Source organism: Hyperolius riggenbachi, chromosome 12, assembly GCF_040937935.1.
Source record: "Hyperolius riggenbachi isolate aHypRig1 chromosome 12, aHypRig1.pri, whole genome shotgun sequence".
NCBI lineage: Eukaryota > Metazoa > Chordata > Amphibia > Anura > Hyperoliidae > Hyperolius > Hyperolius riggenbachi.
In genome coordinates this window covers 31,710,971-31,738,394 of record NC_090657.1, presented here as the reverse complement: position 1 = coordinate 31,738,394, position 27,424 = coordinate 31,710,971, and the positions used below count along the sequence as shown (strand labels likewise).

At 44.9% G+C, this 27,424-nt stretch overlaps 1 protein-coding gene across 2 annotated transcripts; it reads left to right on the top strand.

The window, feature by feature from the left end:
• Nucleotides 1-22,426, top strand: CCR7 (C-C motif chemokine receptor 7). Of its 2 annotated transcripts, none has more exons than XM_068264439.1 (3): nucleotides 1-132; nucleotides 14,020-14,069; nucleotides 20,470-22,426. In XM_068264439.1, the coding sequence occupies exons 2-3, from the start codon at nucleotides 14,061-14,063 to the stop codon at nucleotides 21,538-21,540; spliced, it is 1,080 nt and encodes a 359-aa protein (XP_068120540.1). In that variant the 5' UTR covers nucleotides 1-132; nucleotides 14,020-14,060; the 3' UTR covers nucleotides 21,541-22,426. The 2 variants fall into 2 exon arrangements, with proteins under 2 accessions (XP_068120540.1, XP_068120539.1); XM_068264438.1 differs by lacking the exon at nucleotides 1-132 and adding an exon at nucleotides 452-519.
• Nucleotides 22,427-27,424: the final 4,998 nt, after the last annotated feature.

Below are 27,424 nucleotides of genomic sequence, written 5' to 3'. Positions count from 1 at the left end.
GCTGGCCAGCATCATTGTTTAAATCCTTTTTAGGGAATATCTTTATAAAGAATAAAAGCCTTGCTGAGAATCCCTATGAAGAAATGGACTAGTCCAAAACCTGTCACTTCTGTCAGATTTCTACTGCCTACTGTAAGTGACAGCAACATAGGAGAAAAGTAATTTATGGCTCATTTTACTCTGGAAGAAACGCACTTCTTATTTGTATATGATTGCACTTATTTTAAATTTTACAGTTTTTCGCTGTAGTGCCCCTTTAAGAGAATACTGAAAAAGTAGATTTTCTATATTATAACTTTACAAAACAACACAAAAACTATAGACATGCACAACTAAACAGCGTGTTCAGCCTATAGTCTCCCGTGCATAATGCAGGAAGATGGGGAGGGGCCTCCCTCCTTTTGTATACACAATACTGTACAGAATGGGTTTCTATTCATTGCCTCCACAGCTCACACGGGATCATAGCTACCCACACTGAGGAACAGATACCAGTCATCATGCTGCTGTCACACTGTGGTGAGTACTGATTTCATGCCAGACACACAAGGCGACATACCACCACACTGCCTAGTCTTCATTCATGAACTGTCGTCACTGATGAGAAGCATGCAGTTATTCAGTGCTGTGTTATGCATTATTTCTCAAAGACTTTAAGAGTGTATATCTATGTTTCCAATACTGACCATTGGTGGAAGGGTCATAAGAACTTAATCTATGATTTTTTTATATGTTTTATTCATTGTGGGTTTGGGTTACTTCCAATACAGAAAAGCAATGTCCAGGCACTTTTATATTGACTATGTCAGGGGTCCCCAAACGTTTTGGGTTAAGGGCCGTATCAACATACTTCAGACTGCTGGCGGGCCGGAGGATACATATAATGATGTAGAAGTCTTTGCGGGCCAGACAGTCCAGCTGGACAGCAGTGTCACCTGATGTAGAATTTGATTGGAAATTAGCAAATTATTGCTTTCTGGCTTCCATGTGGATGGGTGGTGCCAGCACTGCTATTCTATATGCGGACCACCAATAGTTAAAGATGTAGCTGACCACATCTATAAGTAATACATTGTGGGGGGGGGGGGGGGGGCGGTAAAAAAGCCTCAGGGGGCCACATCCGGCCCGCAGGCCTTAGTTTGAGGACCACTGATCTATGTTAATAAGGGGGGGGGGGGGGATGGAAAAAAAACCTTGCGAAAAGTTTAGGTACGGGTGCCCATACATTAGGCAGATCTCTCCCTGATCCAATCTGATGAGAGAGAGATAAGTTGGCTGCCCATACACTGCAGACTGATTCCCGATTGAATATCAGCATGAAATCTCTTGGGAACCAGCCTTGTGCTGCTGTTTCCCCGCCCCTCCCCTGTACCCCCTTAATTTAAAATGTGCCCCCCGGCGCAGGTTTTGAGCTCCACCGCTGGCTCTCGGCTCAGTCCGCAATCCGCATTCATGCGCCCCCATGTGGTTGCCGGCGTATACCTGGGTGCGTGGGTGACATCACCATTGCTCGCTCCGATATCGCTTGCTGTTACCGCCGCGCATCTGATCGACCGTAACGGTCCTACATCTTGCAGTAAGTCCGATCGATTCATGTGACCCAATTTGCCCCAAAATTGGTCGTTGGTCATGCACTTGGCGGCACTGGTTTTCATTCGATTCAATAATAATTATCGAATTGGATGGTGGATCAGCTGCCAAGTTGACAGATATATGGCCACCTTAAAGGGAACCTGAAGCGAGGAAAATTATTTAAAATAAACACATGACGTGGCTGCAAATGAATATTATATACTAACCTCACTGTCAGTTCCTCTCAGAATCTCACCATTTTCTTCTTACAGTGATACCTTTCAGTTCTGACAATATTTTGTCAGAACTGAAATATACCAGTTGTTGTCAGTTATTATATCAGCAGCTGCCAGTTACAACTGAATGTGCAAGGTAATGTCCATGTTTCCCTATGGCTCAAGTGGGTGATATTACAGTTTAACAGTGTGCTGACCAGGAAGCTGGTAGGGGGTAATGGCCGTTTTTAAAATAGAGGACGGAGAAATTCCATGATTACAGTGGACAAATGGGAAGCAGGAGAGGGGAAAGAGATTGAGTAGTAGACTACATAGAAGGTAAGTATGACCTGTGTATGGTTATTTTGACTTTTTATTTTCAGTTCAGGTTCTCTTTAAGTAAATTACTGTTTAGATTAGCAAGCTGCCTCCAGAGCAGCCACAGAAAGCCAGGTGCCCCTTTAATACCAGTTATTGACTCTACCTGATTTACATTTCCTTTGTCAGATTCTCCAACCGCAAGCAAATTAGAGCATAACACAGCGTTTTTGACACATCTGTGTTTTCACAGAAGCGGTGCAGCTATCAGTATCGCCTGTAATTACTGAGGCTTGAATGTTAGGGTGACATTACAGGACACAAGTGCAATACAGACACATCACTTGGCTGTAGTTGAGCTATGTGTTCTGTACAGGGGAGAGGGGAAGAGGGACAACAGGGGCATGGCATACTACAGAGCGGCTTCTGGCAGGGGGAGATCTCTGAGCAATGTCGTGGGACACCTGTACACATCGATTTTATTTTTGATTGATATTATGATTCATTATTTGACACCTGACAATAGATGAACATTGCAGATCAATCATTTGATTAATTCTAGCCCATAATATTGATTGTTATGCCAATATCAATCACAAATTATTTTATTTGCTTCACTTTACAACCGATTACACAAAAATTGTACACGCAAGTGACGCAATCATAAACCCAGTTGTTACTGATGCAAAGTTAACTAATGCTAGGTACACACCATACACTTTTCTGGCAGATTTACCTGCCAGATCGATTAATTCCAACATGTCCGATCTGAATTTCGATCGATTTTCTAATAGTTTTTTTATCGTTTTTTCGATAATTTTTTTTATCGATTTTCATAGCACTGAACGAAAATCGATTGAAAAAACGATAAAAAAAAATATCGCAAAATCAAAAAAAATCGATCGAAATTCAGATTGGACATGTTGGAGATAATCGATCTGGCAGGTCAATCTGCCAGAAAATTGTATGGTGTGTAACGAGCATAATGAGGCTATGAAGGAAATTACATAGCTCTGACCATTGTCCTTAAAGTTAGATACAGGTAGTCCCCGGTTAACAAACGAAATAAGGACTGTAGGTCCGTTCTTAACCTGAATCTGTTCTTAAGTTGGAACATTGTGCCATCTCTGTCCCCTGTACCTCCTCTGCGCCCCCCTGTGCCTCCAGTGTCCCCCTCTGTGTGTCACCTCTGCCCTTTGTACCTGTTTATACAAGTTAAAAAGCCATTTTTTCTTTGATTTTTTAAAAATCGTTTTTCTCAAAAATTACAAGTCCAATTTAAAAAATGTTTTTGACTTGTTCCCATGGAAACAGAGAATCCATGCCGTTCGTTTTGGCGGGTCAGACGTAAGTCAGGCGTTCGTAAGTCGGGGACTACCTGTACTTGCCTAGGTAGAAGGAAGGTTCTGGATAGTCCAAAGGCTTTCCATCTGCTCTTCTTCACCCCACCATTGCCGCCCATGGACAGGGCCGGCGCTACCATAGAGGCAAAAGGGGCAATTGCCCTAGGGCCCCAGAGCCTGTAGGGGCCCCCCAAGGTGTCTTCTCCCAACTTAACTGTTGTTCCCCGGTGTCCCTGCAGAGTCTTCAGGTGAGCCAGGTGGTAACAGCCCCTGCCTCAGGGTCCTTGGGTGGAAATTTGGCTGCAACAAAGGGTCCCTACTGCCGATTTTTGATTGGGGGGTGTCTATTGGGGGGCCCCGGGGTTAATTTTGCCCCTGGGCTCCATTGTTACTAGAATCGGCCCTGCCCATGGACTCCAGGAACATGGACCTACAAGACAAGAGCTTGTCTGATATATCCTTGTGGCCTCGTTTCCTGTTTCTGTGCAATTTATCAAATGAACACGTATCAGTATTGGTGATGTTTTTCATACTACACATCTATTGTATGTATCTCTGTAGCGGTGTCACACTGGATGTCCTGATTGTACAGTATGTTGAAGTACTCATGTATCTATGCTCCCATAGTTTTATGGCTTTGTACATTGTACATCGCTATGGAATATGTTGGTGCTCTATAAATAATAACAATAATAATAACAACAGTTTATAATAAAATGTACTTTAATCCCCGTCTTACACCACCAGAAAGTGAACAGTAAAAGTTTACAAAATGTACTTCATCTGTTGAACACGGATTCAGCTGTGTCAGTTCATCACTGAAATAACAGGGGGGTTTTTGGGGAGGGGTCACTAAACTGAAAACTGATACTACAGATTTTGGTAAGAACGCGCACACCCAGCAAACCTTCTGCAACAGAAAAACGTGCATTCTGCAACAGTAAAAGCGTACAACTCATCACTAGTTTAGACTTTTTACACCTCTCCCATGGTGACCGCATCTTCATTCTGTGATAATGATCTTATTTCCCTGTCCATAGTTCTACTTCTACATGCGGATCCATCTGAAAATAGCGACTGCGAATAATGGCGCACGGTGTTGCCGCTAATCCGTTTGTCGCTTATCGCTATTTAACGTTAAAGCCTTATCGTTATTTAGCTCTGTTTATTTTATTGAAAATTAGCGTTAACACACAGAACCCTCTCTGTACCTATCTCCAACCCCTAGACACCCCCCCCCCCCTGGTGGTGCCTAACCCTAAGACCCCTATTGGTGCCTAACCCTAACCACCCCCCTGGTGGTGCCTAACCCTAAGACCCCCTGTTGGAGCCTAACCCTAACCACCCCCCCTGGTGGTGCCTAACCCTAAGACCCCCCTGGTGGTGCCTAACCCTAACCACTTCCCTGGAGGTGCCTAACCCTAAGACTCCCCTGGTGGTGCCTAACCCTAACCACCCCCTGGTGGTGCCTAACCCTAAGCACCCCCTGGTGTTGCCTAACCCTAAGCACCCCCTGGTGTTGCCTAACCCTAAGACTCCCCTGGTGGTGCCTAACCCTAAGCACCCCCTGGTGGTGCCTAACCTTAAGCACCCCCTGGTGTTGCCTAACCCTAAATCTCCCCTGGTGGTGCCTAACCCTAACCTTGACAGTGTTACATTAAATCCATTCACTGTCTTGCTAAATAATGTCTGCAGTTTGGCTTATGTAGGGCGCTATTGATAAATAACGTTACTGTGCGCAATAACGTCTGCTGTTTGGCTAATGAACGGCGCTGTTGATAAACAACGTTACTGTGTGCCTTTTTCTTCTTTTTTCCCTGTGCGCCATTATTATGCAGTACTAACGATAAATAGCGATAAGCGCATCTTTTTTAATGCAGCGCCATTTTTATGTATAGGCGCTGGGCGCCATTATTCGCTGATCCGTCTACATGCATATCATGTCGTGTTTTCTCTTAAAAGACCACTATCAACTTTAAAGAGAATCTGAAGTAAAAATAAACTTATGATGTAATGATTTGTATGTGTAGTACAGCTAAGAAATAGAACATTAGTAGCACAGATATGAGTCTCATATTGTCTCCAGCAGGGCCGGTTTAAGCAACAATGGGGCCCCAGAGCAAAGTAAATCTGGGGGGCCCCCCAACAGATACCCCAGAACAAAAATTGGCATTAATGGACCTTTTTTGTAGCTGGTATAGTCAGGGTGTGAAGCCCCAATCGGTCGGAGCTCCACATTCTGGCTACCCCAGCCTGCATGGGGGACAAGGGGTTAAAAAGTTTCAGGAGGGGGGACCCCACATAATTAGAAAAAAAAAATTGGGAAAATAGGAAAAAATGCCAGGGATCTTCATGCAGCCATTTTGCGGCTGTATAGCGATCCCTGGCCAAAGCGCTGCTGCTGCGTATAGACCCCCTGGAAAACCCGTCAGGAAATTCATTGCTCTTTCTTTTGATACATGTAAAATTACACTACCGTTAGGTTTGCTACTAAAAGTGACATTTAAAAGTATACTTTTTTACTTTGAAACTTTAAAATCGATTTTCTCAAAAACTATAAGGTCTTTTTGAAAAATAGTTTTTTCCTCTTATTCCCAATGATCTCCTTAACATATCCTGCAAATGTAGGGTTTCTAGCATTGAAGGTGGATTTGCTATAAACCGTTAAAGTCGGTAGGTTTTTAAATGTGTATTTTTTTCCTTTGAAACTTTAAAATCTATTTTCTCAAAAACTATAAGGTCTTTTTGAAAAGAAATGTTTTCCTCTTGTAGCCACTGGGGGCCCCTACAGGCTCTGGGGCAATTGTCACCTTTGCCTCTATGGTAGCGCCGGCCCAGGTCTCCAGTACAGGAAGAGTTAAGAAACTTCAGTTATCTATGCAAAAGAGCTTATCTGAGCTCTCCAACTAATTTAGTCATAGTAATTATCCTTTAAAGTGTACCTGAGATTAAGTAAAAGTAAAAATTCATAAATACCTGGGGCTTCCTCCAGCCCCGTTCGGCCTGACCGCTCCCTCGCCGCCGTCCTCTGCCTCCTGGATCCTCCACAATCCTCCCGGTAACTTCAACCTGTCGGCGCAGGTGCAGTGCGGCCACTACTGTGCAGGTGCAGAAGACTCCAGGCTATGGGAGCGCAATGGGCAACGCCTGCGCATGCAATGTAAACCCCGATTCCTGAAGATACCGGGAGCCATAGCGGAGGAACGAGACAACAGAGGAGGACGGCGGAGAGGGGGTGATCCGGCCCGAAGTGGGCTGGAGGAAGCCCCAGGTATGTATGAATTTTTACTTTTACTTAATCTCAGGTTCTCTTTAAATAAAAGACGTTAGTAAAAGAGTTAAACGATTCTGCACAATTTACTCTAAGCGTCACCAAAACTGAGAAACTGAGACTAGATGAGTGGGACTTCTGAAATGCTAGCTCAAGAAGGCCACTGTTGGGAAAATCTATGCTTTGTTTTTCACTTGTGTTTTTCTGACTGTGACTGAAAGCGGTTTGGTGAGTGGAAAGAGTGACTGTTAAAAACTGAAAGTGTTTAGGTCCTAATCTAACCTCTATGGTTTACGGTCACGAAATAACAAGTCTACTCTTCAGGTGCAATAGGCAACTCTGTCCTGCTCTGCTGGTAATCTGACCACAAGGAGCCTATCTGACTCATAGAATCCACCGAAAAAGAACTCTGCACAGTTCTGAATCTCAATTCTGAACTCACAACATTTATGTAGTAGAATCGAAACAGAGGTGCCAAAAACAGGATAAAATGTATTAACATGTCAAAAAGGGAGGTATTTATTAATCACTCCGACAATGCAACGCGTTTGGCATGTCTACAGCCCGCTTCATCAGGCAAATAAAACAAGGAGCAACTCTTCGCAAGTTGAGTCAAGGCAGGGCTCCTTATGTAGATCTGAATTCCAGATTGCGATCGCAATCAAAAATGATTTCTAGGCACCCCTCCTAAACATAAGTTCCACCCACCCTGTACTGTGCACCGTCAGGTGTCTCTATCTATGAGACGAATATTTAACCACTTCATCCCAAAGCGGTTTTTACCCTAACGGACAAGAGCGATTTTCACCTTTCAGTGCTCATCCCTTTCACTTCCCAATAGCTTAATCACTACCAATCACAATTAAATGATCTATACCTTGTTTTTTTACCCACCAATTGGGCTTTTTGGGGTTGATGTGTGTTTTCAGCAATTACTTTATTTTCTATGCATTTTAAATGGAAAAACAAGGAAAAAATGAAAGAATACACTATTCCTCCAATATCATCCCCTATAGTTGTAATATAAACACTGCTACTGTGCATAAAACCCACACATTTTATCTGCCTATTTGTTCTGGTTATCACAACATTTTAATTATGTCCCTAGTACAAAGTATGGTGAAAATATATTATTTGGAAATAAAGGTGTATTTTTGCGATGATTTTTTTTCCCTCACTAACCTCACGGGAACGCACATGCAAGCGCGGGAGCGCGCAGGTGCACGTGCACACTGCACAGTGGTAGCAGCACTGTTTGACTTATAAAAACGTCCTGAAGCTGTAAAGAGGTTCTAGCAGGAAGTTTTTATAAGTCTGGTTTTCATTAAGTGCTTAAAGTTTAGTTATGCCAGTGTTTTATATTAATTACACTAGCTGTGCTTAATTTGGCCATTGGACACTAGATCAGAAAAACAATTTGCGCATTAGTCCTCCCTTCTCTTTCACCCTTCTATGCTCTTTCACCTATCCTATTCCGAGCTAGTGGAACACACTTCACACTCTGGGGCCCTGGGGCAATTGCAACCTTTGCCTCTGTTATAGCCCTGGCCCTGATCCTCTCATGAGCTGAGGCACTACTGGCATTGTAGCACACTGCATTTATTCTGGGAAGAGGTGTGGTCCAGATGTCACTCACTGTTGGCTGTAAACCTCCATCTCATATTACCATCTTGGAGGAAAATGGGGTTGGATTGCCATACTCCATACTGTCTATGGTAGCCTATAGAAGTAGCTGAGAAGCACTTTCTGGGAGGAGAAACTATCTGACAATCACCCACAATTCCATAGTGGCCTGTGGAGGGTTTGGCATAGGCTGTCACACTTCATCTCACTTTGGCTTCTGTGAGGAGGCGTGGCTGGGCTGTCACTCCCCCTCCCTTTCCCTGGGCAGTACGGCGGGTAGGGTGAGGCCATTAGATTAGACATGTGACTAACAGGTAGTGTCCCTCAGGGTGCAGTGTAAGGGGAACTGCCCGATTATCATGCGTTACGTGGATGTGGCATATCACAAATGTTCATGGATTTATAACTTCTTCAGAAACATTATACATAGATTAATTAACTGAGGATCTTGGAGTCACGGGTAGTTTAAGGCCCCATTTACACCTAAAAGCACAAAACGCTGGCGATTACCGCCGGAGTTTTGCTGGAGTGATTTTTCTGCGATTAACGTGGAAAAATCACTGGACACTGCAGCGATTTTTCCACGATCGCGATTAGCGATTCTATAGCACTTGCGTTCGCCGGGAAATCGCCTGAAAATGGTGCAGGCTACACATTTGCATTTGGCGATTTGCGTTAATCGCTGGCGATTAAAGCAAATCGCCCAAGTGAGAACGGGCCTATAGGGTATTATTGCACTTGCGCTTTAAAAAGAGCTGGCGCTTGAAAGTTTTTGCCGAAATCGCTGGCAAACCGCTCTAGTGTGAATGGGCCCCTAGACTGAAGAGGAGTCCAGACGTTCAATTTCTGCTGGATTTCTTTGCAAGAAGCGGTTCAATTACTTTTCATGACATTTTTGCCTGTAACTTAAAAAGAATGTACCAAGCAAGGGTCTACTATACATTTTGAATATAATAAAAGTTTCAAATACAAAATAATATAAAAAAAATAAACTAGAGTTAATTTTCCCTTTCTTTCAGGTCGCAATATCCCCACTCTTCAGCTTTTTGGCAGAAAATGACCGTGTTTTCACATTTCGCATTAAAATGTGCAAATTTTCACATCCAGAGCAAAATTTTCGTATGCGAAAATTTGAATATGAACGTACATTTTAATGCACAAAAACATGCGAAAAAAACGCAACCCTGCCTTAGAACTGGTGGACGAGCTTAACTCATCCATACCGCTTTCAGTTATTTTTCCCTGAACGAGTCAGGCTTGTCTCTACCACCATGGAGGTTACATGTTAAAGCACTTCATGGAATGCATAATTCTGTCCCTTCAAAGACAAGCATCTGCAGATGACAGTGACATTTATTAATTTTCTCACTGAAACTTGCTATAGTTAGTGGACAGCCCCTTAACAATAATGACATTTACTCTGGAAAATCCCTTTACCATTAGAGTTCTGAGTTTGGCAGTAAACTAAAAGCTACCAACACATTCCTCTAACAAGTTTTCTGGACAGTCCCTATAAAATTTCAGTCAGTTCATGTCTTGTGGTAAAGGTCAGTTCTTTTCATGACAAACATTTGTTAGCTTCTACAGCCCACATCTTGAAGAGATATTGCTAGTTTGGCCTGTCAGTCTCATTTGATTACTTTCTGTGGGGACTTGCAGATCAAGCTTGCAGATCAGGTGCTCTGACTGGGGTCTGGCAAGATTAGCTGCATGCTTGTTTCAGGTGTGTGATTCAGACACTACTGCAGCCAAATACATCAGCAGGACTGTCAGGCAACTGGTATTGTTTAACCTCCTGAGCGGTATGGACGAGCTCAGCTCGTCCATTACCGCCGGAGGGTGCCGCTCAGGCCCTGCTGGGCCGATTTTTATCAAATAAAAAGCAGCACACGCAGCCGGCACTTTGCCAGCCGCGTGTGCTGCCTGATCGCCGCTGCTCTGCGGCGATCCACCGCGAGCAGCGGCGAAAGAGGGTCCCCCCAGCCGCCCGAGCCCTGCGCAGCCGGACCAATCAGTTCCGGCCAGCGCTAAGGGCTGGATCGGAGGCGGCTGACGTCAGGACGTCGGCTGACGTTCCAGCCATGGCGACGAGAAAAGCAAAACAAGGAGGGCCGCTCATCGCGGCCCTTCTTGTTATTTCTGATCGCCGGAGGCGATCAGAAATATGCAACAGGAGCACCCTTTAGTGGGCTTTCATGCAGCCAACTTTCAGTTGGCTGCATGAAATAGATTTTTTTTTATAAAAAAAAAACCCTCCCGCAGCCGCCCTGGCGATCTCAATAGAACGCCGGGGAGGTTAAAAGGAAATAAATATGGCAGCCAGCATATTCTTCTCACTTCAGGTGTATTTTAAAAAGACTCTGAAGCCACAAAAAACAGAGTTTTTACCTCTTATTAAGTTTAAGGATGATCGTCTGGGCTAAAACGCAGCTCTCTCGCGGCAGAACGAGGGTTTTATCACCCTCAAATCTAAGGGCAAAAATCCACGACTTTCCTGGTCTTGGATTTTGCTGCCCGGGGAGGCAGAGCTTTCTGCAGTAGCTCTGCCTCTCCTTGTGTCAATCCTCGCTGATCTCCGCCTCTCTCCCGCCCCTCTCAGTGAAAGAAGACTGAGAGGGGCGGGGAGAGGCGGCGATCAGCGGGGATTGATGGGAGCAGAGCAGGGGCGCCTTTACCGGCTGTCACTACAAGCGGGTGCCTGAGGCGGCATGAAGAGAGGGAGGCGCCGGGCACGCTGCTGCGGAGGGTGGTTTGACTGTGTGCGGCTGATCGCCGCTATTAAAATCAGCTGCTTGTCGGCGGCGATCGTGGTTTATTTACACCACGTGGTCGTGGTGCTCTGCCGCTTATATGCACGCCCCCCTCCCCACCCGCCCAGGCCCAGCCAATAGAGTAGCTGGAAAGTCTCGGTGGATAGTCCCGCCCACTCCACCTCCTCCAAATCGCCTTGCCCGCCCACCACCCCTCTCCCTAGCAGCAGCCGCAGTTTGTTTACTGTGTGTGTGTGTGCGATGCCACCTCTAACTCCGCCCCCTGCCTGAAGGCAGCGTGACTCTCCTGGCTGGCGCCGCATGGATGGGAGGACAGGAAGATTGCACGGCTACTGTGTCTGTGCCCCCTGCTGAGCCCCCCCTTGGCCGGCCCGGCCTTGCATGTGTACTGCTCTCTCTCTCCCCCTCCCGGACCCCCCAAACAAGTGGCTGCATTAGGAGTGCTGTGCTGAGGCAGCTTAAGGTAAGCCCATGCCCATAGTAGGCTAAAGTTGTGATCACTTCTTGCTGCTGCATTAATAAAAAAAAAAAAGTGGACCTGAACTCTTGCACAGGACAGAAGGAAAACTTGGAGAGATGCACCCTGTATGTATTTAGATTTAGCCTGTTTCATGCCCCCTCATTTATTACTAATCGCAAGTTGTAATTTGACCCTCCCTGTGTCACCTGACTGCCATGCCATGGCAGATAAGCTCATTAGAAAGCACAGGATGTTAACAATATGTATGCTTCCATGAAAGCAGGAAGTAGAAAAAGTGATGATTTATTTTAAGATTTGTATCAGCTGTAACAAAGAAATGTTTTTTTTAAAGTGTACCAGAGACGAGCAGCGTCTTTGGTACAATACTTACAGTAGGCTTCCTTAAACACGTTAGGGCTGCTCGTCCCTTGCCATTTCCCTGGGTGACTCCAGTCACCCATAATTGTCCCCGAAAGCCTGGCCGAGTTGCGCTCAGTCACACATGTGCGGCCCTTCCAGGTGCGCTCCTGTCCCTGGGCGGGATCGGTGCTTGCGCAGTACAAGTACAGGGACGGGAGCACGCCTGGCCGAGCCACACATGCACGATGGAGTGCAGCCAGGCTTTCGGGGACAACTGCAGGTGACAGGAGTCACCCAGTGAGATGGCGAGGGACGAGCAGCCCTAACGGAGCTTAAAGGAGTTATCCGGCCAAAAAAAAGAAAATAAACGCTACTTACCGGGGGCTTCCTCCAGCCCCAAGCTCCCAGCATTCCCTCGCCGCAGCTCTGTCCCGGTCCCCAGCGATGACGTCAGGCCGGCCTCCAGGTTGGCCTGTACTGCACCTGCGCGAGCGGCGCTGTCAATCACTGCCACGTGGAGCGGACTGCGCAGGCACAGAACTACTGCGCCGTCCGCTCCGGCCCACGTGGCGGTGATTGACAGCGACGTTTGCGCAGGCGAGCGGCTGCGGGCAGAGCTGCGGCGAGGGACATGCTGGGCGCTTGGGGCTGGAGGAAGCCCCCGGTAAGTAGCGTTTATTTTCTTATTTTTGCCCGGATAACTCCTTTAAGGAATCCCCAGGTAAGTATGGAACTTGGGACGCTTCTCATCTCAGGTTCAATGTAAAAATTATTATGCTGTTGCCTATCTTTAAGAGCAGAGAGGACATTCTGAGTTCAGGTCCACTTTAAAGTGTACCAGAGATCACGGTTTATAAAGTTTTTTTTTTTTACTTACCCTGGGTTTCCTCCACCCCCATAAGCACGGTTCTTCCCTCGCCATCCTCCCGCAGTCCTCTGTTTTAGCGATAATCAGCTCCGGCATTTGGCTCAGTGATGTCTGCCGGGGTCTTCTGCGCATACACAGAAGGTCAGCACTGATTACCGCTGAACAGAGGGCAATGGGAGGATGACGAGGGATTCATCCATGCTTATGGGGCTGGAGGAAGCCCCAGGTAAGTAAAAAATGTTGTAATTCGTGATCTCTGGGGTCACTTTAAAGGAGAACTGTAGTGAGAGGTATATAGAGGCTGCCATATTACGGTAATTTCCTTTTAAGCAATACCAGTTGCCTGGTTATCCTGCTGATCATCTACGTCTAATACTTTTTGCCCTAGACCCTGAACAAGCATGCAGCAAATCAGGTGTTTCTGACATTTTTGTCAGATCTGACACGATTAGCTGCATGCTTGTTTCTGGTGTGATTTTGCAGGCAGATAGCTTAGCAGGGCTGCCAGGTAACTGGTGTTGCTTAAACAGAAATCAATATGGCAGCCTCCATATACCTCTCACTACAGTTCTCCTTTAAATGCTATTGTAAACAAACAGTCCCAGGATGTGTGATGCTGGGAATACACAATAAGATTTTTCAGATTTACTGTCCGATCGATTTCCATTCACTTCTATGAGAAATCGATCAAAAAAACGATTGAAAATATAGTATAATATTGTGTGTGTGTGTGTGTGTGTGTGTGTGTGTGTGTGTGTGTGTGTGTGGGGGGGGGGGTGTTTCATGTGGCTGAAGACTGGGGGGGGGGGCGCCACAGGTTTTCTCGCCTGGAGTGACAAAATGGCTAGAGGCGCCCCTGGAGCAGAGGCAGAGCTACTGCAGAAAGCTCCTCTTCTACCAGGAAATGCTCCCCGGTTTTTCCCCCGGGGATTTGGGGGTGATAAAACCCTCGTTCTGCCGCGAGATAGCAGCGTTTTAGACCAGACGATCATCCTTAAACTTAATAAGAGGTAAAAACTCGTTTTTTTTGTGGCGTCAGACTCTCTTTAATGCAAGTTGGTCTAGATTTTAAGGCCTTAGCATCAAAATAAGAATATGGTATTTGAGACATGTCCTAGTAAGCGCCACATGTTTTTCTTACTATATTTTACTCCAAAGTCTATCGTATGGGTTTTATACACGTGAAATACTAAATTACTGTGCTTTCCTTTATTTCAGAAACGCAGCACAAGCTCTCCTGTGCAGTCCTTGTCCTGGCTATGCTGCAGGTGAGAAGTCTCAGATATCATTTGTAGGTTTTGTACTTTTAATATACAGTACAGATTTTTCTATCTCCACAGTGATCTGGTTATTGTGGCATTAACCAACTGTATGGGCTCCACCCACCTCCTCCCTCTGCTCTCTCTTCTTCCCTCATAACCACAACTGTTTCATAATTGTCTTTTTTTGTGACTGTGCCTCGTGCAGATCTTCTGCCTTTGATATAAAGAATCTCTACTACAAAGACACCATCCAGAATAAGGTTGTCACCCACGCAGCCCCATATGTGGGCTTGCAATCCATATAACTGTACCTAAGACAACGCCCAACTGATAGAGCTATATAACTAACCACATACATCCTATGTGATCATTATCTCACTCTCTGCTGCAATTACTACTCTTCTGAGGTTCTTAGAAAAGCAGGTACACACCAGCCATGGAAAAAAAAACTCCATCTAAATTAGTAGCTTGACTGCCTTTTTATTAAGTAAACTCTACGTAACCTTGAAATCAAAGGCCCTTATCACTAGACAATTTCCAGCATTATTTGCACATTTACTTCCTTATGCTGGGTACCCATGATGCAATTTCCTGTCCAATTGTGTAATCTGACAGGAAATTGCATCGTGTGTGATTATCCAAACTGCTCCCGATCTGCATACATCAGATAAGGGCGCCAGGAAAAAAGGGCGCTGGGTATAGTTGAAATTTTAAGATATTGTCTATAACAATTTTGTTACAGTTTTTTCATCTTTATCTAAGATAGACTAATAAATATGTTAAAATATGGGTATTAAAAAGGGCAAAATGTTGTCTACAACAAAGGAAATTAAAATATATTTATAGTTGTAATGAGTGAAGTAAAACATTGGTAAATATTACCGATATTTTACTACTCTAAACCTAATCCTACTCTCACACAGAACTCTCCCCTGGTGGTACCAAACCCTAAGGACCCCCCGCCACCCAGTGGTGCCTAAACCTAAGACACCCACTGGTAGTGCCTAAACCTAAGAACCTCCTGGTGGTGCCTAACCCTAAGACCCCCCCTCCCCGGGGGTGCCTAACCCTAAGACCCCACCCAGTGGTGCCTAACCCTAAGACCCTCCCTGGTAGTGCCTAACTCTAAGAACCTCCTGGTGGTGCCTAACCCTAAGCCTACTGGGGGCAACTATACTACCCACACTGGGGGCAACTATACTACTTACACTGGGGGCAACTATACTAGCTATACTGGGGGCAACTATACTAGCTATACTGGGGGTAACTATACTAGCTATACTGGGGGCAACTATACTACCCACACTGGGGGCAACTATACTACCTATACTGTGGCAACTATACTACCTTTACTGGGGGCAACTATACTAGCTATACTGGGAGCAACTATACTACCTACACTTGGGGCAACTATACTAGCTATACTGAGGCAACTATACTACCTATACTGGGGGCAACTATAATAGCTACCTATACTAAGGGCAACTACACTAGCTACCTATACTGGGGACAACTTTATTACATATACCGGGGCAACTATGCTACCTATACTGGGGCAACCATATTGCCTATGCTGAGGGCACCTTTACTTGGCATTGCCCGCCGTGGCATGCTTAGTATACCGCACTTGCTCCTTTCCTTTTTTTGTGTGGTTGGGGGGGGGGTCTTATAATACCCTGCGCCGGGTGTGAAATGCCCTAGGTACGCCACTGTTGAGGTATAAAAGTTAAAGAGAGAAAAAATAGGCATAAGGCATTATACTGTCTGGAAATTATGGTGTGAGTAATAGAAAAGGCCCCATGGGTGATATTACTGGCAGCATATTGTTATTCTCACAGAAAGGGAATATCTCAGTCATGTGATCCCATGATTAACCAAACAATGACTCATAGTTCTTGAAAATAACAGTTGCACTTTCAAGCAGAGCTAAAGGCAAACATAAAAAAACAGTAGTTAACTGCTTTAGGACATCACACAGATATAAACACCTACCTTTAGACAAACCTCTACTTAAAGGACAACTGAAGCGAGAAGAATATGAAGGCTGCCATATTTATTTCCTGTTAAAGAGAACCCGAGGTGGGTTTGAAGAATATTATCTGCATACAGAGGCTGGATCTGCCTATACAGCCCAGCCTCTGTTGCTATCCCAAACCTCCCTAAGGTCCTCCTGCACTCTGCAATCCCTCATAAATCACAGCCACGCTGCTGACAAACAGCTTGTCAGAGCTGGCTGTGTTTATCTCTATAGTGTCAGTCTGCTGCTCTCCCCGCCTCCTGCAGAACTCCAGTCCCCGCCTGCATCCCTTCCCTCCCTGCTGATTGGAGGGAAGGGACGGGGGCAGGGACCGGAGCTATGCAGGAGGCGGGGGAGCAGCTGAGACTGACACTTCAGATGTAAACACAGCCTCACAGCATGTCTGTGATTTATGAGGGATTGCAGAGTGCAGGGGGACCTTAGTGGGGTTTGGAATAGCAACAGAGGCTGGGCTGTATAGGCAGATCCAGCCTCTGTATGCAGATAACATTCTTTAAACACACCTCGGGTTCTCTTTAAGCAATACCAGTCGCCTGGCAGCCCTGCTGATCTATTTAGCTGCAGTGGTGTCTGAATCATACCAGAAAAAAAACACATATATCCAGGCACATCGCCTCTAGTTAGGACATTAAATAAGCTATTAAGGAAAGGGAGGTGCTGAAGGGGGTGTGGCCAGAAAATTAGCAAAAAACAATTAACCTTTCGCAAACTCGCATGCAAATGTTCAAACAAATGAATTTGCATGCGAGTGAGCGAAGGGTTAATTGTTTTTGAATTACACCAGAAACAAGCACGTGGCTAATCTTGTCAGATCTGAGAATAATGTCAGAAACACCTGATCTGCTGCATGCTGGTTCAGGGGCTATGGCTAATAGTATTAGAGGCAGAGGATCAGCAGGACAGCCATGCAACTGGTATTGCTTAAAAGGAAATAAATATGGCAGCCTCCATATACCTCTCGTTACCGTTGTCCTTTAATGTATACTACAAAAAATGTTATGTTATCTATGACCTGACATAAGAGATGCTTATCGAAATATGTTCTCACAGTTTCCCATTAAAGCAGTTAAAACTCAACTATTCAACAAAAATGTGTTTTCCTACTTTTTATAAGCCATACAATTATCAGATTTACTTTTGTGCACAAGTATTATTATTCATTTAGAAATTAAAACTTCCCAAAGTTTCAGTGAAAACTGCTGGTGCATTTTATTCATAACTGTTGTAATTCTGTTGTAAATGCCGCCAGCAGTGATTTCGGACCTGTGTTTCACTTCCGGACTCATTAGCATAAGTATCTGCACAGCCAGAGAATGTTTACTTAATTGTATCAAGTAAAGAATGTATACAGAAGATAAGCTAATCACCAGGAATGCTCTAAACTTTGAATTCGGATGAAATTTGAATAGGGTTATTCGAATGTCATCCTACTAATTGCAGCAGCTGTGCGGGTGGCTAAGGGGGGGTTAATCTTACCCATCAGGCGTCTTCTTCGCTCGTCCCTCGGCGCCTCCCACACTGCATTCCAATCCGGCGTCACGTGATTACATACACTTCCTCCTTCCGGGTTGAAGGAGGAAGTGTACAGTCACGTGACGCCGGATTGGAACGCAGCATGGGAGGGACGAGCTAGGAAGACGCCTGATGGGTAAGATTAACCCCCCCTCGGCCACCCGCACAGCTGCTGTAATTAGTAGGATGACATTCGAATAACCCTATTTGAATTTCATCCGAATTCGAAGTTAGGGCTCTTTTCCACTATGAAATGCGATCGCGATTGCAATCGCGATTCCGATCGCGATCGCAATCGCGTTTCAATTTCCACCATGCGATTGCGATTGAGCTACTATACTCATTAAAGTACAGCTCAATCGCATACAAAACGCGGCAGGACGATGATTGCGCTTTGACCAAAATCGCATCGCAATCGGATCGCACTAATGGAAATTGCTGCTTCAGTTTCCATTAGTTTAATGTACCTTGCGATTTGCGATCAGAATCAAATCGCAAATCGCAGGCTAGTGGAAAAAGGCCCTTAAGAGCATCCCTGCTTATCACCAGTTCGGATGCGGCTGCCCCTGCAGGAGAAAAAGTCAGTCCTGTGATGTAACCCTTTAAATGGTGTTTTACTAAAAAAAACATTGTGTTAGTATATTATATGCTGTAAATAATCTTTACTGGGTTAAATTCCGCTTAAATGATTTTTTCTGCCTTGATTTTTTATGGCAATTGAGCTGCCATCTTGCTGGCGATGGTAGCACTATGCACACAGCAGGGAAAATTCACAGCATTTTTCAGTCTCCTCCTGCACGGGTACCTCAGCCTGTTATCTGACGTAGTTCTCTGTCACACAGTATCCCTTTCTTCTCACTGTTTGTGGAAGAGTAGAATCAGTCTGATAAACACTTACATAAAGAAAGGTATGACAGAAAAAATGAAAAATTCAGACACAATAATGCATTGCGGCGGGCTGAGTGGGAGGACCAGGCGAGTTTTCAGACTCCTGCAGGTTAGACTTTGCAGTAAAATTTCTGTTCAGCGTCTTTGTGAATCTGTGGCTTCCTGTCCTTTTTCTCCAGGTGAGAGGATGTGGTGGGAGGGAGACAAGTTTCATCAGCTGCATCTGCAAATATGTGCAGAGCAAGTGGTAAAACAGCGCACTTATATGCTGAAGATCAACAAGCAACAACTTCTAAGAGGCAATAAACCCATTACCTATATAGGGGTGTTGCTAGGATCCTAAGAGATCTGGGGCACTTTTGGGCATGCTAGATGGAAAAAGGGTGTGGTAGTCATGGGTGGAGCCAAATTTACATGAACTTAACAGCATCGCAGTGCCCAGCATAGCACTACAGCACCCAGTATACCTACATAGAGGCACCACAACACCCAGCATAACCTTGATTGATGCATCACAAGTCCCAGCATGCCCAACATTGAGGCACTACAGCAGACTCTGCCTGGGCGACATCCAGGGCACCCCAGAATAGATCCGGGGTGCGTGCCACTGATCTTTGGGCCTAGCAACGCCCCCTGTATACAGTAGAGTCTCATTTATCCCACACAGGTGGGGATTGCCTCATGCCGGATAGGTGATCTTGCCGGTTGCTTGAGTAGTCAAGAAACCGGCGTTGAAATGAACACTAACCTTCCCCCCGTAGACGAAAGGCAGAGTGGAGCCCAGCAGACTTGTTATGAATGTTCCAGGCACCGGTCTTCTACTCTCTTGCAGCTCCCAGCGGCTTTGCTGTGTCCTCCGAGTACGTAGTCCCATGTGTCACTTGACCCTCATTGTATCACTTGGCCTGCTAGGAAAAGTTATTATAGAACAAACTAATCTCTGTGCAACAATGCAAGTTCTATGTGGTACTCTCTTCAGAAGGGTAGGTTCGGTTCTGGACTTGGAATATACTCAGTACAGGTAGATAGCCTTTTAAATGATTTTAAATCATTTATTTAGAAAACTAAAAGATGTATTACAGAATTATTAGAGATAAATGTCGTCTATAGCAAAATGAACAGTGTAGCCAACAACTGTCAAAATGATAAAGGATTCAAAAAGCTCGGGTTCAAAATAACATATTGACCTGAAGAGAGGGAAGACTCAGGATCCTAATGAGGCTTCCCTCGGTGGTCTGATGTCCCCCATGGCTGAGCGCGGCCCCCTCCAGATCGGGGTCATGCTCCTCCTCTGTTACAAGTGCGGTCGCACAATAGCCATGCAAGCATGGGTGCACGTGTGCAGTAGCTCGGAGCACATGGATCCAGCTTACTGTGCATGCACGGGTGTGTGCACAGCCACGCTGAAGGAAGAGAAAGTGCGCGGCCCCCGATATGATAAGCAACCGTGTCAAGCAAATGTTAGGAATACCTATTCTACATAGCTGTCATATGACCTTTCCCAGTTAACACCATTGCTCAATTCTTGTAATGGTCTAGTTTTATGTATTTGCAGGACTTTGTATTGCCTTCTGGGACTGGGCATTATGTGGGCTTCCACTTACCCTTTTTCTCCAACACCCAGTAGTAAATGTTGTTGTATAAACTGCCACTCTTGTTGCTTCATCAGCTTCTTGGGTGGAACAAGGCTAGGCAGCCACTTACCCTCCCTTCTATTTAAGGCTAAGCAATGCATGTAGTCATCAATGGGGCCATAGTCCAGGCAGCCAGTTTCCTGTACAAAGCAGTGCAGTCCACTAAAGTGTTTGTCACATCTTCATGCCAAGAAACTAGTTACCATATAGAAACTATAATGAAATAAGATAGTGTGTGGCAGTCACCAGGAAAATTCATGGAAATGTCATTTAGCATAATAACTCCTTTTTTCCCCATCTCCTAATAAACAGACCATATTTTTTTTCTTCCCAGATCTGCATGGGCCAGGAAAATGTCACTGCTTCCTTTCAAGAAACTGACGATCCTAACAGTACCATCGATTATGACGGTTATCAAGAACTATGTGCCAAACGTGATGTACGAGCATTCCGTGCCACCTTCTTGCCAGTAATGTATGCCATTATATGCCTTATAGGGCTAGCAGGGAATGGCATAGTGATACTGAGGTATGTCTACTTCAACAGGCTGAAGACTGGAACTGATTATTACATGCTGAATCTGGCTATAGCAGACATGCTCTTCCTCCTCACCTTGCCTTTCTGGGCTGTCAGTGCAGCCAAATACTGGATCTTTGGTAACGAGATGTGCAAAGTCATCTACTGCCTGTATAAAATGAGCTTCTTCAGTGGAATGTTCCTACTCATGTCCGTGAGCATCGAGAGATACTTTGCAATTGTCCAGGCTCCCTCTGCCCACCGTCACAGGTCCAAGACTGTGCTGATCAGTAAACTCTCCAGTGTTGGCATATGGCTATTTGCCTTTGTCCTCTCCATACCAGAGTTGATCTACAGTGGTGTGAAATCTCTTGATGAGGCGGAGGAATGCATGATCTTCTCTTCTGGTCTTCAAAGTCTTAGTGCTAACCTCAAGATCTCCCAGATGATTTTTGGATTCCTCATACCCTTGATCATCATGTGCTTTTGTTACACCATGATAATCAGGACACTGCTCAATGCACGCAATTTCGAAAAGTACAAAGCCATCAAGGTCATTATTGCCATCGTCATTGTGTTTGTGGTTTTTCAGCTTCCTTACAATAGCGTTATGTTGATAAAGACTTTTAATAACACCACCGATTGTAGCATCAGCAAATCCATGGATGTGGCAGACGATGTCACCTATAGCCTCGCCTGCTTCCGATGCTGTCTAAACCCTTTCCTCTATGCCATCATTGGGATCAAGTTTAGAAATGACCTGTGTAAGTTCTTTAAGGATCTGGGCTGCCTAAGCCAAGATAAGTTCTCTGAATGGTCTACAGCCAAGCCAAGCAAGAGAAGCTCTTTTGCAATGGACACAGAGACAACCACCACTTTCTCACCTTGAATTCCTGCCATCAATGGACACAGATAGTGACAATAAACCTGTAAATATTTCTGGGCAACTGTAAATGTGGAATAAGTGCAACTGTCATTTCTCAGATAAGACCAAAAGCCAACACCAATTATGGACTACAGACAATAAAACACCAGTTATGGACTACAAACTGAAGGGGACTTTTCAGTTGAGTGTTTTGATTGAACTGACGTCTTTGAAACTCAGATATCTAATGAACAATGAATCATAGCATGATTTCAGAAATTACCTCATTCTCAGAGTTAATTTGACATTTCATGCTTATCTCTGATCGTCATCTAGTCAGCTTCTAATTGACTGCATGATTCTCTGACAGGTGAATTTCCTGGTCTCTTGATGACGATCATGAGGTTGCTGATGCTGAACTGAAAGGAGATGAATACAGCAGATAGTCATATGAGTATCCCTGGGTAGAATTTCTGACAAATTCTAAGACTTGTCAACTTTGATACACACATGCTAAAGTATTTTATGTGAATAAGCTACTGAAATATAGATTTTTTTTTTACCGAAAGCATCTTCAAGTGTAGAATGGTGGCAAAAGGCAACTGGGCCTCTGCCAAGATATCTCCTATGCCTACCAATATTAGGGGAATGTTTATGAGACCATACAGTATAGGATATCTCATTTTATGATGAGTTCCAGCTAATGAGATTATTATGCTTTCATTATGTATAGATTTTACTTAACCATCTGGGGCAGCAAGAGCCCCACCTTAACTGTCAAGTGATTCATTTTATTCAAGAGGCTCTGTATGTATCAGTGTAAATGGCTTATCAATCAAATAAGGCTGTGCTCTCAGACCCCAATTCAGCCAGCTGGAGGCTTACACAATAAACACTCATTGACCACTCATGTCTTTATCTGCGTGGAGTGTCCAAAGTGTGGATGCCTTGATGTGGATCGGGTTTGCCTGACCTGAGTAGCAGCTCTGTTTAGTGAAATGAAGTCTGGAAAAGACTAGACTGATCTAGATTGCAAACAGATCTGGATCTATCTGCAGCTAAATAATAGAAAAACATATTTCTACTGAGATCCATGATCTTACATATGGTCTTTCATTATGTCAAGGATTACTCATGTATTGTTAATAGCAAAAGTGAAAAACTCCCACCAATATGGCCTCTACATTTCACACTGTGACAAATTGCAGCACAAATGACCATTCTACCGTGAGAGAGCCCTGAATAAACCTATTCCTGCCTATTACCCGGATTCAACTGCAGAACCAGCAGGTGGGTTGGATCAGGGAATGTGATGTCACAGGGAACCAAAGCCCTGCCCATAAAGGGAGAACACTGAAGCTGATGAGTACAGGAGGTAGATTCTGATTTACTTTTTATTCTGGAGAACCACTTTAACTGTATTCTTAGATACAGTAAGGTCTCAGCTAGTGTTGGGCGAACACCTGGATGTTCGGGTTCGGGCCGAACAGGCCGAACATGGGCCAGATGTTCGGCATGTTCGGCCCGAACGCCGAACTCAATGGGAGTCAATGGGACCCCCGAACATGCCCATTTTGGGGGCCCCATGGGGTCGCAGGCATAAGGGGGGAGCATGCCCCGGTCGCGGGGGGGGGTCGGAAATTCCCCCCACCCCCTCCGCTAGCGCTCCCCCCTCTGCCCGCTTCCCCATACAAAAAGTTTGAAACAAGTTCAATAGTACCTGGGCTGGTGGCACTGGCTGGCAGTGGAGTGAGGAGGAGGAGGAGGAGGAGTAGCAGAGTGACGTTGAGGCCGGGCAGCGAGCGGTTCAGCGCTAGTACCCTTGTGGTACTTCCGCCCTTTCTCTGACCTCACGTCCTCTGCGTGATGACGCATACGAGGGTACGCGTGATGCGTACCCTCGTATGCAGAGGACGTGAGGTCAGAGAAAGGGCGGAAGTACCACAAGGGTACTAGCGCTGAACCGCCCGCTGCCCGGCCTCAACGTCACTCTGCTACTCGGACTCCTCCTCCTCCTCACTCCACTGCCAGCCAGTGCCACCAGCCCAGGTACTATTGAACTTGTTTCAAACTTTTTGTATGGGGAAGCGGGCAGAGGGGGGAGCGCTAGCGGAGGGGGTGGGGGGAATTTCCGACCCCCCCGCGATCGGGGCATGCTCCCCCCTTATGCCTGCGACCCCATGGGGGGCAGTATTCGGCCGAACAGGGCCCTGTTCGGCCGAACAGGGGCCCTGTTCGGCCATGCATTCAGTAGTTCGGCGAACCCCGAACAGTTTGGCCGAACACCACCAGGTGTTCGGCCGAACTCGAACATCACCCGAACAGGGTGATGTTCTGCAGAACCCGAACAGTGGCGAACACTGTTCGCCCAACACTAGTCTCAGCACATTCTGAACCTGCATTACCTGTAAAAGGCCATAACAGCAATATTTATTCTATACACAAAATGTAGGCCCATACACAAGCTAGGCTAAAGTCAGCTGAGGCGGCAGATAACGAACGTCCCTGTTGTTAATCTGACGTGTGTACAGCAGCCCCAGCGATCTGCCAGGTGGATCAATTAGGCGGAGTGATGGCCAATAGCTTTTCTCTCCCTGCGTGCCCTGCCGACCGTGACATCACATCTTCGCTTCTCCATCAGCCAATTCGCTCCCCGCAGTGCAACAAAACATGTCGTTAGCCTGCAGGCAAACTTTGCATCTGTACAGCCTCGGCACAGCGCTGTCACCCAAGGGATTGGGTCCCAACCAGTGTTGCCAACTCATCCCTTTAATTACTGACACCTATGAATTATACAAGTTTTGTGGCTAGGTGGATGCAGTTAAGGCACTGATTATGTGCAAATAGCCCCAGAACCTGTATAACTTAGATGTTTCAGTAATTAAAGGGATGAGTTGGCAACACTGGTCCCAACCCCCATCGGGGGACATCCATCTACTGTGTGTTGGGAGTTGGGACCTTAAGGTGCCAAAACATAGGATCCTAAGGGTGCCCATACATGGTACAATTTTTTTGTTTTTTTTTCGATTAGATAATTTAATTTGATTATTCCATTAGATCGAATATAGAGATTTTTCCAACATGTCAGATCAGATTTTTATTGAAAAACGGGATAACCATTTGTTTTTCTTGATCGAAAAATAAAGGAATATTTTCTACTTATGTTCAATTTGATTGTTTTGGATGAGTAACTGGGATAATCAAACTTTTTTATTGTACCGTGTATGGGTACCATAAGGCCATAAGGCACATCTTTAACAATCTTCCTATTAGAGCTGAATTTTAGGTCTGTACAGATTTACATTGTAAAATAAATAGAAAATTCTAATTTGGAGAGCTGACAACAAGGCCCAATGTCTATGGTAAGTGAGTCCACCATAAACAGCTCCATGACATCCAATCTATTACGATACAGTGGATAAAGTGGAAATTAGGGACAAAAATACAAGAACCCACGCTGTTAATTGAAACCAAAATAGAGACAGAAGCAGTTTTGCAATCCCAGTTTGTGGGTAAAAAAATCAATTTCTATTCAAATACACATTCTTGGAGACGTGTGCAATCTGTTTGATTGTGGGATGAATTTACAAGTCTCTGGTTGGCTAGAGATAAACACTTCCTGTTCTACCCTACACAGGAAACAGAAGTGGTGCATGTGGCACATGACCATTGACCAGCCATTAAGAGACTAACAAATCTATCACATGATCAAGGTAAACACATTTCTCCATTGTTATAGGAGATATTTTCAGCATGATAAAACAACCTTCATAACATATTACTCTCCAAGCCTAGCCTGGTCTCAAAGGACTATATTGGAATCCACTTGACGTCAGAATTCTTTGATCTGAACCTGAATCTTTTGTGTTTCCTTCCTCCTTGTAGGCTCTGTTTTTACACTTGCATAGCTCCCAACTGTCCCTCTTTTGGAGGGACAGGTCCTCTTTAGGACCCCTGTCCCTCTGTCCCTCTTTCCTCCTCATTTGTCCCTCTTTCAGGGCTTTGTCCCTCTTTCTATGCAAATATAAATATTTTTCTACAAAAAATGTGTTTGATTGACTCTAAACTTTATGCCCATCCTTTAAATTGATATATTACTAAGTTTAAAATGTTACTATGAAGGAAAATGAATCAGGATAGAAAGGACCAGTGTGGTTTGAATTATAAAACAACATATTTTTCTCATGAAATTGTTATGTTATGCGTGACTTGGGTTGTGGCAGGGGCGGGGTTAGAGGTATGGCAGGGGTGTGGCTTAAGTGTACCTCTTTCTCATCTCAAAATGTTGGGAGGTATGCACTTATTAATGTCTATGCAGATCTTACCGGTACAGAGAAGTATGGGTTAGCGATGAGGGAATATCAGTACACAACAAGCCTATCCAAATAAAAAGTAGGGTAACTTTCACTGGCCCCCTTTCCTATTTTTTTCATTCTTACAGATTAATTTCTTAAGTTCTAATAAATGAAGGAGATACCTAGACAGTTACAAGTACAAGTAATTCACTTACTTCAGCCAACAGTCCAGCGCACGACTTCCCAGCCCAGTCCTCAAGTACCACAAACAGTGCATGTTTTGTGGCAATCCACAGAGGTAGCTAATTACCTCATCTGTGAATGTTTGTGGTATTCTGCAAAACAGGTACTGTTGGTGATACTTGAGGACAGGGTTGTAATGCCCTGGCCTAGCTGATTGACACTCATTATGGGGATGTGATATGATTATTAATATCAGCATAATAAGTGTCAGTCAGACTGTAGGCTGTAGGCTGGAGTAAGTGGATTATGTGTACACAGAGATGGATTGAGATGTAATGGGGGACCCAGGCAAGGTAGTAGATTTGGGGCTCTTATGGTCCTTTTGGTAAACTGAAATGGAGAGAGGTCAAAGAAAGTGGCAGAAGAGCCCCTTGACACCCACGAGGCCCCAAGCACCTGCCTAGGTTGCCTGGTGGATAATCCTGCTTTGTGTTTACATATAAGTATCTGGGCATTTCATCCACCTACATAAGCTAAAAAAGGTGCTTTGTTGGAGGGAGGAAACACCTTTCACAATAAAAAGACGTCAAGGCCAATTCTTCCATAGAGTCAAGCTGGGCAGCTGCCCAGGATCATGAAGCATTAGGAGGCCAGACAAGTCAGGTACTGTAGAGGACTACATTGTGCCCAGCTGGTTCTACCTTATTTGTAGTGCTGAAGTTTTTTTAAGTTATTCAAACTCAACCTTGTTCAGAATTCTTCAGATCTGAAATAGCGATGAGCACAGATTTTGCATAGATGTAATTTTGCATCGATTACGATACAAAATCGTAATGCGAAATTTGGGGAAAAATCATAATGATTACGTCTGTAATTGCAAACATTCGTAATTTTGTATACATTTTCACCTAATTACGTGGCCGATTTTAGTGGTTAATAACATACATTACATTACATACGTTTAGGAGGATAGTGGGTACAAGTTAAAAAAAATACCTTGTCGTTTTTTGAGAGAATTGATTTTAAAACTGCACAGCAAAAAAGGTTTTTAAACTCATTTTCTTGAATTTAAAAAACATTTTTCTTTGCAAAAAGTTTTTTTTTTTTTTAAAAATGTGTTCTTTGACTGATACCCACTATACTCCTTTAAAGAAAACCTGTAACTAAACAAAGTTCCTCTGTGGGTTACTCACCTCGGGTTGGGGAAGCCTCCGGGTCCGATCGAGGCTTCCCCCGTCCTCCTGTGTCCCACGTCAGTCTCGCTCTGGCCCTCCAAATAGCAGGAGTGTAAATATTTACCTTCCCAACTCCAGTGCAGGCGCAGTATCGGCTCTCCACTCGGAGATAGGCGGAAATAGCCGATCGCTTTCGGTCTGCTCTACTGCGCAGGCACAAGTCTCCTGCACCTGCTTAGTAGAGCGGACCCGACG